This window comes from Prionailurus bengalensis, chromosome A3, assembly GCF_016509475.1.
Source record: "Prionailurus bengalensis isolate Pbe53 chromosome A3, Fcat_Pben_1.1_paternal_pri, whole genome shotgun sequence".
Taxonomy (NCBI): Eukaryota; Metazoa; Chordata; class Mammalia; order Carnivora; family Felidae; genus Prionailurus; species Prionailurus bengalensis.
This window is the reverse complement of record NC_057354.1, coordinates 108,902,922-108,916,213: the sequence shown is the minus strand read 5'-3', so window position 1 is coordinate 108,916,213 and position 13,292 is coordinate 108,902,922. Positions and strand designations below refer to the sequence as shown.

The following is a 13,292-nucleotide window of genomic DNA, read 5'->3' as shown; positions in this document are numbered from 1 at the left end:
TCTAGGCAAAGCATCTATGTGTTAGAAGGCGCTGGTTTGCGACGAAGCTCAGAAGGCATACTCAGAGACAGTACGTTGGTTAGTACGGCCAGACCACAGGGCTTTGGTGTATGGGCTCAGAAAGGGTGCAGGCTGCAAGGACAGACGCGGGCAAGGCATCAGTGGTTCTGGTCCTCCGTCACTGCAGGTTGTGCACAGGATGAGGAGAGGAACGAACAAAGTAACAGACGCTTAGGTTCTAATCCTAGTCAAGTGGGTCCAAAGGCTTTTGTGGTAGAGGCCTACTTTCAACTACTTGAATATTTGCCCTCATTCTTGTAAAGATAAATGACTCAAACTCAGTGAATAAGTCAGCAATAATGAAATATGATAGACATCCATGCCTGTTTGGTTCTAAAAAGTATCCAGTTTTTAAGTGTCTTAGTTGGCTATTTCCTAGCACCTAGGCTACTCTTGATTGTACATTCATGAGTCAAATTTACGATGTGTTCTAAAATGCTCAGGCTTTTTATTTTCCACATCTGCCTGTCACTTGGCTCTTTTACTTGCAGCCAGTTATATTCTCCACTACGCTAAGTTGCGTGATGCACTTAGCTCAATGTTCAGTCTGACAAACGTGCCCGTACAGTACACATATTTAAGGGCAGCTGGAATCAACTTTTCATTACTGGTCACACATTGAATGCCCAGCTATGAAGAGTTTGTGGATAGCGGTACCTGGATTGGATCATGAAGAGGCTTTTTTAAAGAGCTTAATTTGTATTCAATAGTTAGGACATTATTAGCATCTTTGCATTCTAGAAGGATTACTCTGGCTGGACTATGAAGCTAAATGGGTTAGAAGGAGTTAAGATGGGAAGCAGGATGATCAGTTAGCAGGATGAACGTAGCCCTGTTGAGATGATGGGGGCTATCTTAGGGTCCACAGGGATAGAGTGGAATGCACACGTATTTAAGGGGTAGACTCCACAACAACTGATTAACTGTTTTGGGCAGAGGGTGGGGGCTGAGAAAGAAGATTCTCAGCTTTGTGCCTGAGGGACTGAATGGGTGGTGGTGTAATGACTGCCACTGGGAAGATGGAGGGCACTAAGTTATGGGATGTTGTGTGTGTTGAAAGTATACTTGAATGAAGTTGTGAAAATGCTTATAAGTAGCATTTTAAAAGAGCTCAGGATAAAATGTGGAAATTATCTTGTGACATATAATGGCTAATTAAAAGAAGAATAAGTGACCAAAGAGAGGGTGTCCAAATTTTGTTGATCATACACTTCCATCAGTAACAAATGTTTAAACATGGATCCTCTCTCTCCCTCCCCCCTTCTCTCTCTCTCTCTCTATATGTATATATATGTGTGTATATATATACATATATATGTGTGTATATATATGTGTGTGTATATATACATATATATAAATTTTTGAATAAAAAATTTAGTATAAGTATATACAAAGACCTGAATATTATATACTGTTAAAGCTTAATTTTTTTCAATAGATCATTTTACATACCCTGCTCTGGTGACAGCTGTCTGGGGAGAGCAAAAGCAAAGCATTATGACGTAAATAATGAAGAGGGATGAGGTTTCATGTTTTTGCTAATGCTTTTCCCAGCCTTTCCAGGAAAGAGTGGCTCCTCAGGGTTCTAGGTTCCCGTAGCACTTTGTTCATCTCCAACCTACACATTTCTACGATGCAGCATTACATTTACTGCATATGGTACTGTAATTTATCCTTCTGCTCTTTCAAGAGAGCTTATTGAGGGAAGACTCTGTTTTGTCTCTTGATTCATTACACCTAGCCCTGGGCCTGGAACACAGAGACATTCAGCAATGCTTCTGAATGAATAAAAAGAAGCACATTATTTCAGAATAGAAGAGAAAGCATTTGAAGAATAGATCAGGATGCAAGAAACATACAGTCAGTTCTAAAATGGCAGGAAATAAGAGTGGAGATGAAGCGGATTGACAAGAAACAGGAGGAGGATGCAAAACTAGAGCTGTGTGAAAGGAAAGAGCAAAGCCAATGCTACAGGCTTGGATGTTTGAGAAGAGAGGTGAGGCTTGGTTGAAGGAAGAATCTACATCCTTTTACCTTAGAGGAAATGTTAGTTTGCCTGTATATGTCCACTTTACCTACGAGTAGAACATTTTATTATATGGAGAAAAATTGGGATGTGGACCCATAGTCTGGGGTAGCCTTGGAAGAAGTTGCCTGACTTTTATTCTGTAAATGGTGTGGTACCAGCAAAAGACCCGAATGAGAATTCTGGTAAGATGACAGAGGAAGTAAAAGAATCAGATACTACCACTGGTCCTCCCATAGAGAGGGGAAAAAAAAAATCCAAAAAACCAGTGTCCAGCATTAAGGATAAGAATCTGGAAGGAGTTTCTCCAAACCACCATACAGAAGAGATAGAATTAAGAAGGATCAATAAAATAACATCTGGCTCTATTCTCGGGTCAGAACCATTATAGGCTGTGTGGCTAATCCCGTGAACTGAAAACCTGGGAACAGCAAAAACCTTCCTAGAGCAGAACAGACCAGGGACAGCTGAGAGGCCCTCCCTTAGAAGAGAAGAGGCTCAACAGGCAGGAAAACAGGCAGAAAAGGGTAAAGAGCTGGCAGGTGCGCTGTCCGTTCCTATCAAACTGCCTGCATGTTTGTGTCCAGTCACCAGATCACATGGCCAAGCTTAAAACACAGAATCATACTCTGTGATTTCAGACCTGAGACTTCTTTTCTTCTTGTAACAACATGTTATGAAGATCAGTTATGGTACGTCATACATTTGGGAGGGAGAGTACTTTAAAGGGTTCAGTCTGTGGGAACAAATGCTCACCGATCAGGGTGATGGGGTCGCAGGGGCCAAACAGTGAGTCGGGCGAACGGGCCCTGAAATTTCTTTTTACCTCTTTGTACCAGAAGCAGTAGGATATCACAAGTAGTGTGACTGTAAGTTCAGTGAACACACTGAAGGACTATGTATTTTTCACTTTTTCTAAGCACCTGACATAGTCCCTGATACTTCACAGGTACTCAAGAAATACTTGTTGACTGACTGAATGAAATGAACATCAGGCCTACCCAGGTCCCTTGTATGAACTGGCACCATACTCACCATGCTTAAAATACATAGACTTTAAATGCATCTGGCTCCTGATTCTCTTTTTGTAAATTATTTTTGAATTGTTTCTTTACTCCTTATCAAAATTGTCTTTACACTCTCTCCTCTATGAGCTGTGGAAGGTCTGTGCATCTTCTGTAGTGCCCAGATAGGTGTATCATTTCTAACTTATAAGATCTTATGTAGGATACATTCCACTTTTAAAATTAAATCTGACTGAATCTGTACTTTTATAATTAAAAAGAAAATGTTTTACCATAAAGAGAAAATAAAATAGTTTTATCAAGAATGCAGGGGGCAAAAAGTTCTCAGGAAGACAATAAATTAGTAATGATAAAAGGTAATACATGATATACAAAACAAAATCAGATGGGGCACCGGGTGGCTCGGTCGGTCAAGTGTCCAACTTTTGCTCAGGTCATGATCTCGTGGTTCGTGAGTTCAAACCCCATGTTGGGCTCTGTGCTGACAGCTCAGAGCCTGGAGCCTGCTTCAGATTCTGTGTCTCCCTCTCTCTCTGCCCCCCACCACTCACACTCTGTCTCTCTCAAAAATAAACAAACATTAAAAAAAATTAAAAAAAAAAACAACAAAATCAGAGAGTAATTAAGTTTAAGATTTTATCTTTTTGAAGTAAGCAAAGTAAAACAAGTAAAAACAAACGGGAAAAACATATTGCAAATAGGAACAATTTTAAAAAATAATGCTTTTGAGGCTATAACTGAATACTAGTATTTTAAAAATAATGAAATTAGACAATTGTGTATCAGAAAATAGAAATAGAAAAAAAACTAAGGAACAAATGAAAACGTTACTAAAGAATTACATCCTACAAAAGATTCCAGGCCCAGATGGGTTTTTCTATTGGAATATTTCAAAGTTTAAAGGCTAGATCATTTCATGATATTCCAGAATAGAGTAAGATGGAAAGCTACTTAACTCATGTTACAAGGCAAATACAACTATAATAACAAAAGCTGATAAATATAGCACAAAAAGAAAAAAAATCACAGATCAATCTCGTTTATGTAGGTGGATACAAAAACCCTAAATAAAAAGATAATGAATAGAATTCATTTGTGCATTTAAAAGATCAAACTACCATGAATAAATAAGTTTTAATATCAGCAAATAGGAAAGTTTGGTATTAGTAAATCTGTAATTTTAATTTGCTAAACAAAAAAAAACCATCTTTCTCTCACTAAGATGGCAACTATAAAAGTAAATGTATTCTGCTAACAAAAACACAGAAGATACAGAAGATAACTATGAAAAGAAACTTTAACATAACAAAAAGCATCTAATCGAGCAAAGAGCAGAATCACCCTTACTCCCGCTGCAACGGAGATGAAAACAGAGATACTTATTTTTGTCATTATTGTTTAATCTTTGTGTGAGAAGGTATGACCAATGCTGTAACGCATAGCACAGAAATAAGACGAAAGGAAGAGACATAATCAAATATTTAGAAAATCCAAGGAAATAAAAACTTCTCAGAATCAGTCAGCTAAGCGCCCGACTTCAGCTCAGGTCACGATCTCCCGGTTCGTGAGTTTGAGCCCCACATCGGGCTCTGTGCTGACAGCTCAGAGCCTGGAGCCTGCTCCGGATTCTGTCTCCCCCTCTCACTCAGCCCCTTCCCTGCTCGCATTGTCTCTCCCTCTCTCAAAGATAAGTAAACATTAAAAAAAAATTCTTAGAATTAAGCGTAATTGACTATTAAAAAATGAAGATCATTCACAACCAAAAGTATCTATCATCAGTGTTCTTTCCTAATTAATTGATAGGCTGTTCCAACTGTATTTTGGGGAATTACACCCTCTCCCATTATAAAGTGCATTTGGAAAAATATAGAGACAAAACTGGTAAAGAAAATACTGAAGCAGCATTGACGAACCAACTTTATCATATATGAAAACACTATAAAGCGAGGTTTCTCCGCCTTGGCATTATTGACCTTTTGGAATGGATAATTCTTTTGTCGTCAGGGGGCTGTCCAGTGCACTGTAGGATGTTAGCAACATTCCTGCCCCTGCCCTCTATCCCATAGAAGCCTCTAGCACCTCCCAATTAGAATAATAATGAATGTCTCTGGACATTGCTAAGGGTTCGGGGGGGGGGGGGGGGGGGGGGGGGGGTGGGCAAAAATTACCCCTGGTTGAGAATAACAGATTGTAAAGTGCCAGTCATTAAAACTGGGGAACTAATAGAATAAGTTAATGGGAAAAAATATTTATTAAAGGAGGTACCATATATAAATGGGGTAAAGAAAATTATTCAGTATACTCAGGTCAACAAGTAAACAATTTAGTGGAGAAATAAATTTGACGATTTCATATGATATCTAAAAGAGACTTTGATTAAATAGACTTAAATATGATTTTTAGAAGTCACATTATTAAGCTAGAAGAAAATATGATTGAAATATTAAATTGTTAGACTGGAAGAGCTTTCTAAGGCCAGAAACAAGAGCAATCATAATGGGGAAGATGGGCAGATTACAGAATTTTAAAATATGGTATATCAAAGAATAAAAATAAAAAAGCAGATTGGTAAAATATCTAGCTCAAGAAATTCCCAGCTAGATATAAAGTATCTAGATAGATTGGTTATCTAGCTCAAGGAAATATTTTCAAATATAGATAAAAGGTATAAATATGATGATATTGATCACATTTAGGAAAACAAAAAAGCTGGAAACTATGTATCTAGTCATAGAGTAATAAATAAACTGTCATACCAACTTTAGAGACTATTATGTAGCCATTTTAAATGATATTATGAAGACTGATAAAACACAACAATAAGTTTAAGATATGGTAAGTTAAAGTAAATAATGTGTACATGTCATATACTTATGACTATATACAATGTGCATGGCAAAAAGATGAGAAATAAATACAAAAGTGGTTGGTTATAAAGCTCGAACAAAAACAGGCTTTTGTGATAACTGTATGATGTTAATTGAAAGAATATCAGGACAGTATAACTTAAAGCTATATGGAAAATATATAGCTATAGATGAGAAAATGGCTAGAAGGAAATATACCACTTACTAAAAAACCTAAACCATAATATGTGTAATAGGCATGATATTTGTAAGCATTCAGAGGAAGAATCATCAGAGCATAGATACAAACAGGAAAAAAAAAAAAAAGAAACCAGTTGTGAAAGAGATATTGAAGATATGAAATATAGGAAATAAATGATGGAATAAGATAGAAGAACCTGTATGAAGGGTGAAGATTTGGATGGTACATGTTTCAGCTTTAAAAGGAAGGAAAGGGCACTTCCTTCCTCTGGTGAGAAGGGAAAGAAAAAATGGCAGGTAAAATTTTGATGTATAGAAGGTGTGGGTTCAAGAATGCATGCAGTATGATTTTTAGCTATGTGAAACTGTTTACAAGAAACATGATTATAAATATAAATGACCAAGGCCAAACCTCTTCTGTAGAATGTATGGTTTATCAAAATTCAACAAAAAAAGATTTCTATGAATATAAAGCACAAAGAAACATTAAATGATATCAAACAGCTGCCCCAGATGGAAATAAAAAATGGAATGTATATGTTGGGTGTGATCTTAAAAAGTCCTAATAAAGAGAGTACAATTCTAAGGTGACTCAGGTGCTAGGTATTTATTAAATAAGTATTTTCTGCTGCTATATTACACATATGTATATTCAGTCATTTAATGAAATAAGTATCTTGTTTTATCTAGAAACACAAAAAAATTCAAGAAATGCTTACCAAAGAAAGGCACACACGGTGGATTAATAGACCTGAGTTTTGCCAAATATTTCTTATAGTGATCTTCGCTTAATTCATGAGCTTCTTCTAAAATTTTCTTTTGGCGACTTGGTATTTGCTACAGTAAAAAAAAAAAAAAAAAAAAAAAAAAATTTAGAGAGTGTGAGTTTATAAAAGGAAGCATAGGTTTGGCCCCAAAATGCCAGGCTAAGAATAAAGCCCAAACACAACGGTATCAGTTTGATTCTAAGAATAACCACATCAAGACACTATCTTCATGGACCCCAGAACAAATTGCAAGAGTGTGGTGTGTGAGTGAAATCTAGTTTATCTTGCCATTCCTTATACAATTACAAGAGTATCTGATTTTATGTTATACATAAATTAAGTGCTGAAAGGTTTTTCTTCTTGTCACCTAGGCTAGGGCCCGTGAAAGCATTTTAACGAGAATTCCTAATTTTAAAAGTGCAACCAGTTCAATACAAATACAAATATAGTGGAATTGAGACAATTCCAGCTTTTAAACTGTCACTGAAAACACAGATGAGGCGCTTAACAATTAAAGACCATGATTCTTAAAATCCTGATTCTTCATTTACAAAATGACTAGACGAACCTACCTCAAATGTGTGGTCTAGTCTGTAAACAGGTGATGAGTTCATAGCACTGACAACCTCAAGGACACCATTGAAATTGTTCAGCTCTTGAAAGACTTGTAGAATCTCAATTATTCGACTCACCACAGCTACTCTTTCTTCTAAGTTTTCGGTTTCTACAATACATCTGGGAATCAAAGGCAAAAAAATGAATTAAATAATCTATAGTTTCCCCAACAAAGATATGCTTTAAGGAATTTAGTAAATAAAATAATGTGTGTGTGTGGGGGTGCGGTTATCAAGTAACCCTGGAGGATCTATATTCAGAACGACAGGTAAAGAGCAGGAGACTGGATCGCGAGGCGGTGCTCCAGTCAGGCAAGGTGCTCTTCACTGGTTTTCACATGAACACAGCCACCAGTCAATCATTTTCCTGCTGTATTAGAATTAACTGGTGAGACTAACATCTTGTTGACCGTCTGCTGGTCTTCGGGATGTGGGTGTGTCCTAGGGGAATTTATTCTGGAACTCAAGAATTCTGTGTCTCCTATTCTTCACCTAATTTCAAGATTTTGGTGATCATGTTTTCTTTCTTTGAAATAATTAGCTACATTTCTAGGAATGGCTCTTCAGAAAAACATTGTGATGTTAAAAAGTCAATGAAAGTATTTTACCATAATTAAGAATAAAATTTTTTTAATTACTAAGAAAGAGAAAAAAAATCAAAGGCACTTTACATTTAAATACCAAGAATCTTTGGAAGGTATACAGCTAATATACCAATAAATAGCTAAAAGAAAGCATACTCGGTTCAAAAAGAGAAAATTCCTCAGTGAGCATTTACTCTCTAATATTAGAGAGAATCTTAAATTTACTAACCACCAGTAAAGAAAAAGGCATTTTAAACTTGGTTTTTAATAATGTAATATAAAATAATGTATAATCTAAGAAAAACAATACACAAAAGAGAAAATAAATATAAATCAATATTAAACATTTTTAAAATTGTAAAGGTGAAAATTACATTATTCTCTGATGAGGATAACCTGACACTAAGAAAAAAACTGTTGCAAAACTATCAAAATAAACATAAAATCAAATTTGCTATCAAATTAAACATAACATGTTTACATGTTTAAAGCATTAGCTAGATCTCTACAAATACATCATATACTGGCTAACTAGTTAGCTGGACATTAAAAAGGGTATAATACAAGTATAATATATTTACATCTTGTATTTGACTACTTCAGTTGACATTACCTAGGTATACAAATTGTCATCACCTGTGGAGTTTCTGTAACAACCAGGTAAGTCTGGGGTGATTTATCCATAGGTGACTCCAATTCTAATATACGTCCATGGCTAAGAGCCACCGTGGCAAACGGACAAGAATCTCTCACACTGAAAAGGCAGAAGTTGGAACCCCTGTGTACTGCTGGTGGGGGGAATGCAAATGATACAGCCACTATGGAAAACTGTATGGAGGTTCCTCAAAGATTAAAAGTAGAGCTATTGTATGATTGATCCACCAATCCCACTTTTGGTTGTTTATTCAAAAGCAGGGTCTCAAGGAGATATTAGCACTCCATGTTCGTTGCAGTGTTTTTTCACAATAGCCAAGATGTGGAAACCACCCAAATGCCCATCTATGGATGAATGGACAAAGAAAATGTGGTACATACACACAATGGAGTATTACTCAGCTTTAAAAAAGAAGAAAAGCCTGCAATATGTGACAACACTGATGAACACTGAAGACATTATTCTAAGTGAAATAAGCCAGTCACAGAAGGATGAATACTGCATGATTCTACACATATGAGGTATCTAAAATAGTCACAATTATAGAAGCACAGAATGGTGATCGCCAGGAGTCAGGGAGAGGGGAAAATAGGGAGTTACCAATTAGCATGTATAAAAGTTCAGTTATGCAAGATGGATAAATTCTAGAGATCTGCTATACAACATTATGCCTATAAATTAATAATTTATATTAACTAAAATTCTGTATTGCACAGTGGAAAAAATCTGTTAAGAGGGTACCTCTCATGTTAAATGTTCTTACAGTAATTTAAAGAAAAAGGAAAAAGTGCAGGAAATGGCCTTTTCAGTCATCTATTAAAAAACAGGACAGAAATAAAAATGGTCTATTTTATCAGTTATGTTTCTCCTTTACAGACACAAATTTTAATTATTATGATAGAAAAGGTCTTCTGCATATTTAAGTGGAATTATTTAATTTGATAATGAAGAAATCAGGAAGCAACATTTAGAGGGCAAATGGTAAAGTTTTACTGTTTACAGGCTAAGAAATAATAACATAAGTGACTTGGAATGCTTATTTCTCTTTAGGAATTGCTTTTAAGTCTTTATCCACATTGTAGCATAGGTTCTAGTCATTCCCTATGTCACTGGCCTCCTGTTCTGATAATTCCAATAGGAACCTCATATCACCCTTATAAAATATTAGTCAACTAGTCATAGTGTTTTTACTCAAAAAAATATGGCTGACATATATAATGCCAATCTGTGGCCCCAACTATAAAATTGCATTGAGATTCTAGATTGCTGACATGACCGTATAAGCAGGTCTGCTTACCCACTCCTCAGTGAAACTAGTGAAGAGTATATATATGAAGAAAAACATAATCATGATTAATATCATCTTCCCCAACATTTAAAGTCTCTGGAAATGGCTCTAAGAGCAAATGGCAAATAAAGTAACATCTATTTGGGAAAACTACAGAAATTCAGTAAGAGAGGCAAGAGTTTACGGCTTTTGAATGAAGCCCGCTCCCTCCTTCCTCCCAGAGGACCCCAGGCAGTGGAGGGAAGAGTCTACTCCAGACAGCTGCAGCTGAGAATGCAGGCCTCCCTGTCCACCTAGCTCCCAGCTGGAGGGCTTTCTTCTCTGGAGGAACAGGACTTCAGCATTTCCAGTCCCCAGCTGGCGGTGGCTGAGGCTAAATCTCTGGTGAGTGTAGCTGGGAAGTGGGGACTCCCTTCTGCCTAACTCCTGCATGGAACACAGGCTCTCACCTGAATGTGGCACACTGAGAATGCTGGGAAGACAGCCTCTCCCTGGTTCCCGAGGCAGTGGTTCCATGCCAGGAGAGGTGAGTAAAGAGGACCTCACACACCACCTCCAACCAGGCACTCAGCTCCTAGAGCAGGAATGTTTCAGGGAAATTTGCCACCAGCACAAGAGTGCAGGCTCAAACAGCTCCTACTCTCGTCATTTGCAACAAACCGTTGGAGAAGTTTAAACCTAAAGGTGCTTTCAAGAACAGTGAAGGGGGTGCCTGGGTGGCTCAGTCCATTGAGCGTCTGACTTTGGCTCAGGTCGTGATCTCAATGGTTGATGAGTTTGAGCCACAGGGGGCTTACTTCTCTCAGCACGGAGCCTGCTCCAGATCCTTTGAGTGTCTCTCTCTGTCTCTTTCTCTCTGCCCCTACCCCACTTGTGCGCGCGCATGCGCGCGCTCTCTCTCTCTCAACACACACACACACACACACACACACACACACACACACACACACACAACAGTGAAGGTTGTGGTGCAGGGCAATGGTAAGATTCTTGGATCTAACAATTGTTGGTTGACTAGTCTGCAGGAGAGAACCAGGGAATAAGAGCTGGGACGAGCCTTCCAAGGGTCAGAACAAATATCAGAAACCTAAGAAACCACTCCTTAAAAGGAGTCACAATTTGGTTGGATTAGTTTGCAGAGCAATTTATACCACTAGGGAAATTGCTGAAAACAATAGAGCAACCAGCTGGCAATTAGCAGAGTTTAACAGCTGGATGTGGTCAGGACAGGAGTGAAAGAAAGCACTACCTCTCCTGCTGCCTTCTTGGAGTGACCGTGGACATACCCAAAACAGTACCTCTCAGAAGAGGAACGTCTCAGCTTAACATCTAAGTGTGGAGGGAGCTGGAGGATAGGCTTGTTGAGAAGAATCCAGCTAGTCACTAAAGGAACAAGCTCTGGGCGGTGGGGAGTCAGAGGGGCAGGACCCACAAGTTGCTACAACAGCAAGTGTCCAACAAAGAATTACCAGGCATGCAAAGAAACAAGAAAGTACAGTAGTGTCCCCTCATCTGCTGTTTTGTTTTCCCCAGTTTCAGTTACCCAGCAGTCAACTATGGTACCACAGATAGCTTCCTTTTGAGGTGTCGTAAGGTCATTTAGTAGCATACCGCTAATGTCATAGTGCCTAAAGCGTTCACCTCACTTCATCTCATCATGTAGGCATTGTATCATCTCACATCATCACAAGAAGGGTGAATACAGTGCAGTAAGATATTTTGAGAGAGAGACCACATTCACATACCTTTGTTACAGTATACTGTCATAACTGTTCTGTTATTGTTAGTAATGAACAATTAAAAAACAGTATAAGGGGTTTGGTACTATCTGTGGTTTCAGGCCACCACTGAGGGTCCTCTGTGGATAAGGGGGGACTATTGTATGATCCGTTCATCGGGGGAATAAAAGCAGGGAACAATCATTGCCTGTGAGAGGGACCAGATGTCAGGTTTAACAGAAAATGATTTCAAAGTAGCCATTATGAATGTGTTCACAGAACTAAAGGAAAGAAGGCATGATTTAACAAGTAAAGAAAGATATAATGACAATGTGCAGAAGAAAGTATCATAAAAGACACAGCAATAACAACTGGCAACTCAAACTGAAAAATACGATAGTTTAAAATAAATTTACTAAAGGGGCTCAATTTTTGAACCACCAGAAGAAAAAATTAATTAACTTGGAGACAGAGCTGTTGTTCAAAAGCAAAGGCAAAATAAAGACTTTCCCAGGTGAACAGAAACGGAGAGAATGTGTTGCTAGCAAACCCACCGTATGAGAGATAGTAATGGAAGTTCTTCAGGCTGAAAGCAAAGAACCCCAGATGCTAACACCAGTCCACGAAAACAAAGAGCGGTGGTAAAAGTAATTATGTGATTATAGGAGACAGGATAAATGCCTGTTTTTTTCTCATTGCTTCTCTTAACTGATTTAAAAAGCAACTGTATAAAATAATGTGAACGTAACGTATTGTTGGGCCTGTAAGATATACATATAGAATAAATTGCCAATAACCAGACAAAGGAGGTGGGGAAGAGCAAAGCTGTAATGGGCTAAGAAAATAACAAAGGGGAAAGCAATAATTGCTACATGTATTGTTAGATTTGCATCATTAATTATATGTAATATGTATGACAGTAGTGCCAGAAAAAAGGAAGACAGGGAACAGAGCTATACAGGAGGAACATTTCTATCACTGGGATTAAGCTAGTAGAAATCTGAAGTGGATTCTGATAAGCTGTCTATGGTAAACCTTAAAGCATTCACTAAAAAACCCCCCAAAAGATATAATGAAAAAAATCATTAATGAAATAAAAGTGCTACATTAGGAAAGTATTCACTCAGTGCAAAATAAAGGAGGGACAGAGAACAAAAAAAGGACGCAAGACCTATAAAAATAGAATTGCATTTAAAATCATAATAGCCGACTGCTCCGAAATGCGAGAGTGTCAGTAACACTTACTTCTCAAACCACAGAGTGAGGTTAGTGGTGTGCCGGATCATTTTTAGGAGATTAGGAGAATTAATTTCTTTGTCTTCTTTTGTCCACACGCTTCCAACTAATTCTGATGGCTGTACAGCTCTGAAATCATCAAGACATAATTCTCCATGATCCTTTTCCCTGTAGCATACTGTTTTACTAAGTAAATGAGATAAATAAAACTAAACTCCCATATAAACCTTTTGTTTTTACACCAATAGAAAGGCTTATGAAAACAACATATC

At 37.6% G+C, this 13,292-nt stretch overlaps 1 protein-coding gene across 3 annotated transcripts in view; it reads right to left on the bottom strand.

Annotated features, from left to right (window-relative positions):
- The window catches only part of SOS1 (SOS Ras/Rac guanine nucleotide exchange factor 1), a 150,309-nt gene that overhangs the window by 17,048 nt on the left and 119,969 nt on the right, over nt 1–13,292 (bottom strand). For all 3 annotated transcript variants that reach the window (XM_043604113.1, XM_043604115.1, XM_043604114.1), the window contains 3 exons: nt 13,030–13,149; nt 7,498–7,660; nt 6,878–6,995 (listed from right to left, as the gene is read on the bottom strand). In XM_043604113.1, the coding sequence (XP_043460048.1) occupies nt 6,878–6,995; nt 7,498–7,660; nt 13,030–13,149 (401 nt within the window). The remainder of the gene's footprint in view (nt 1–6,877; nt 6,996–7,497; nt 7,661–13,029; nt 13,150–13,292) is intronic.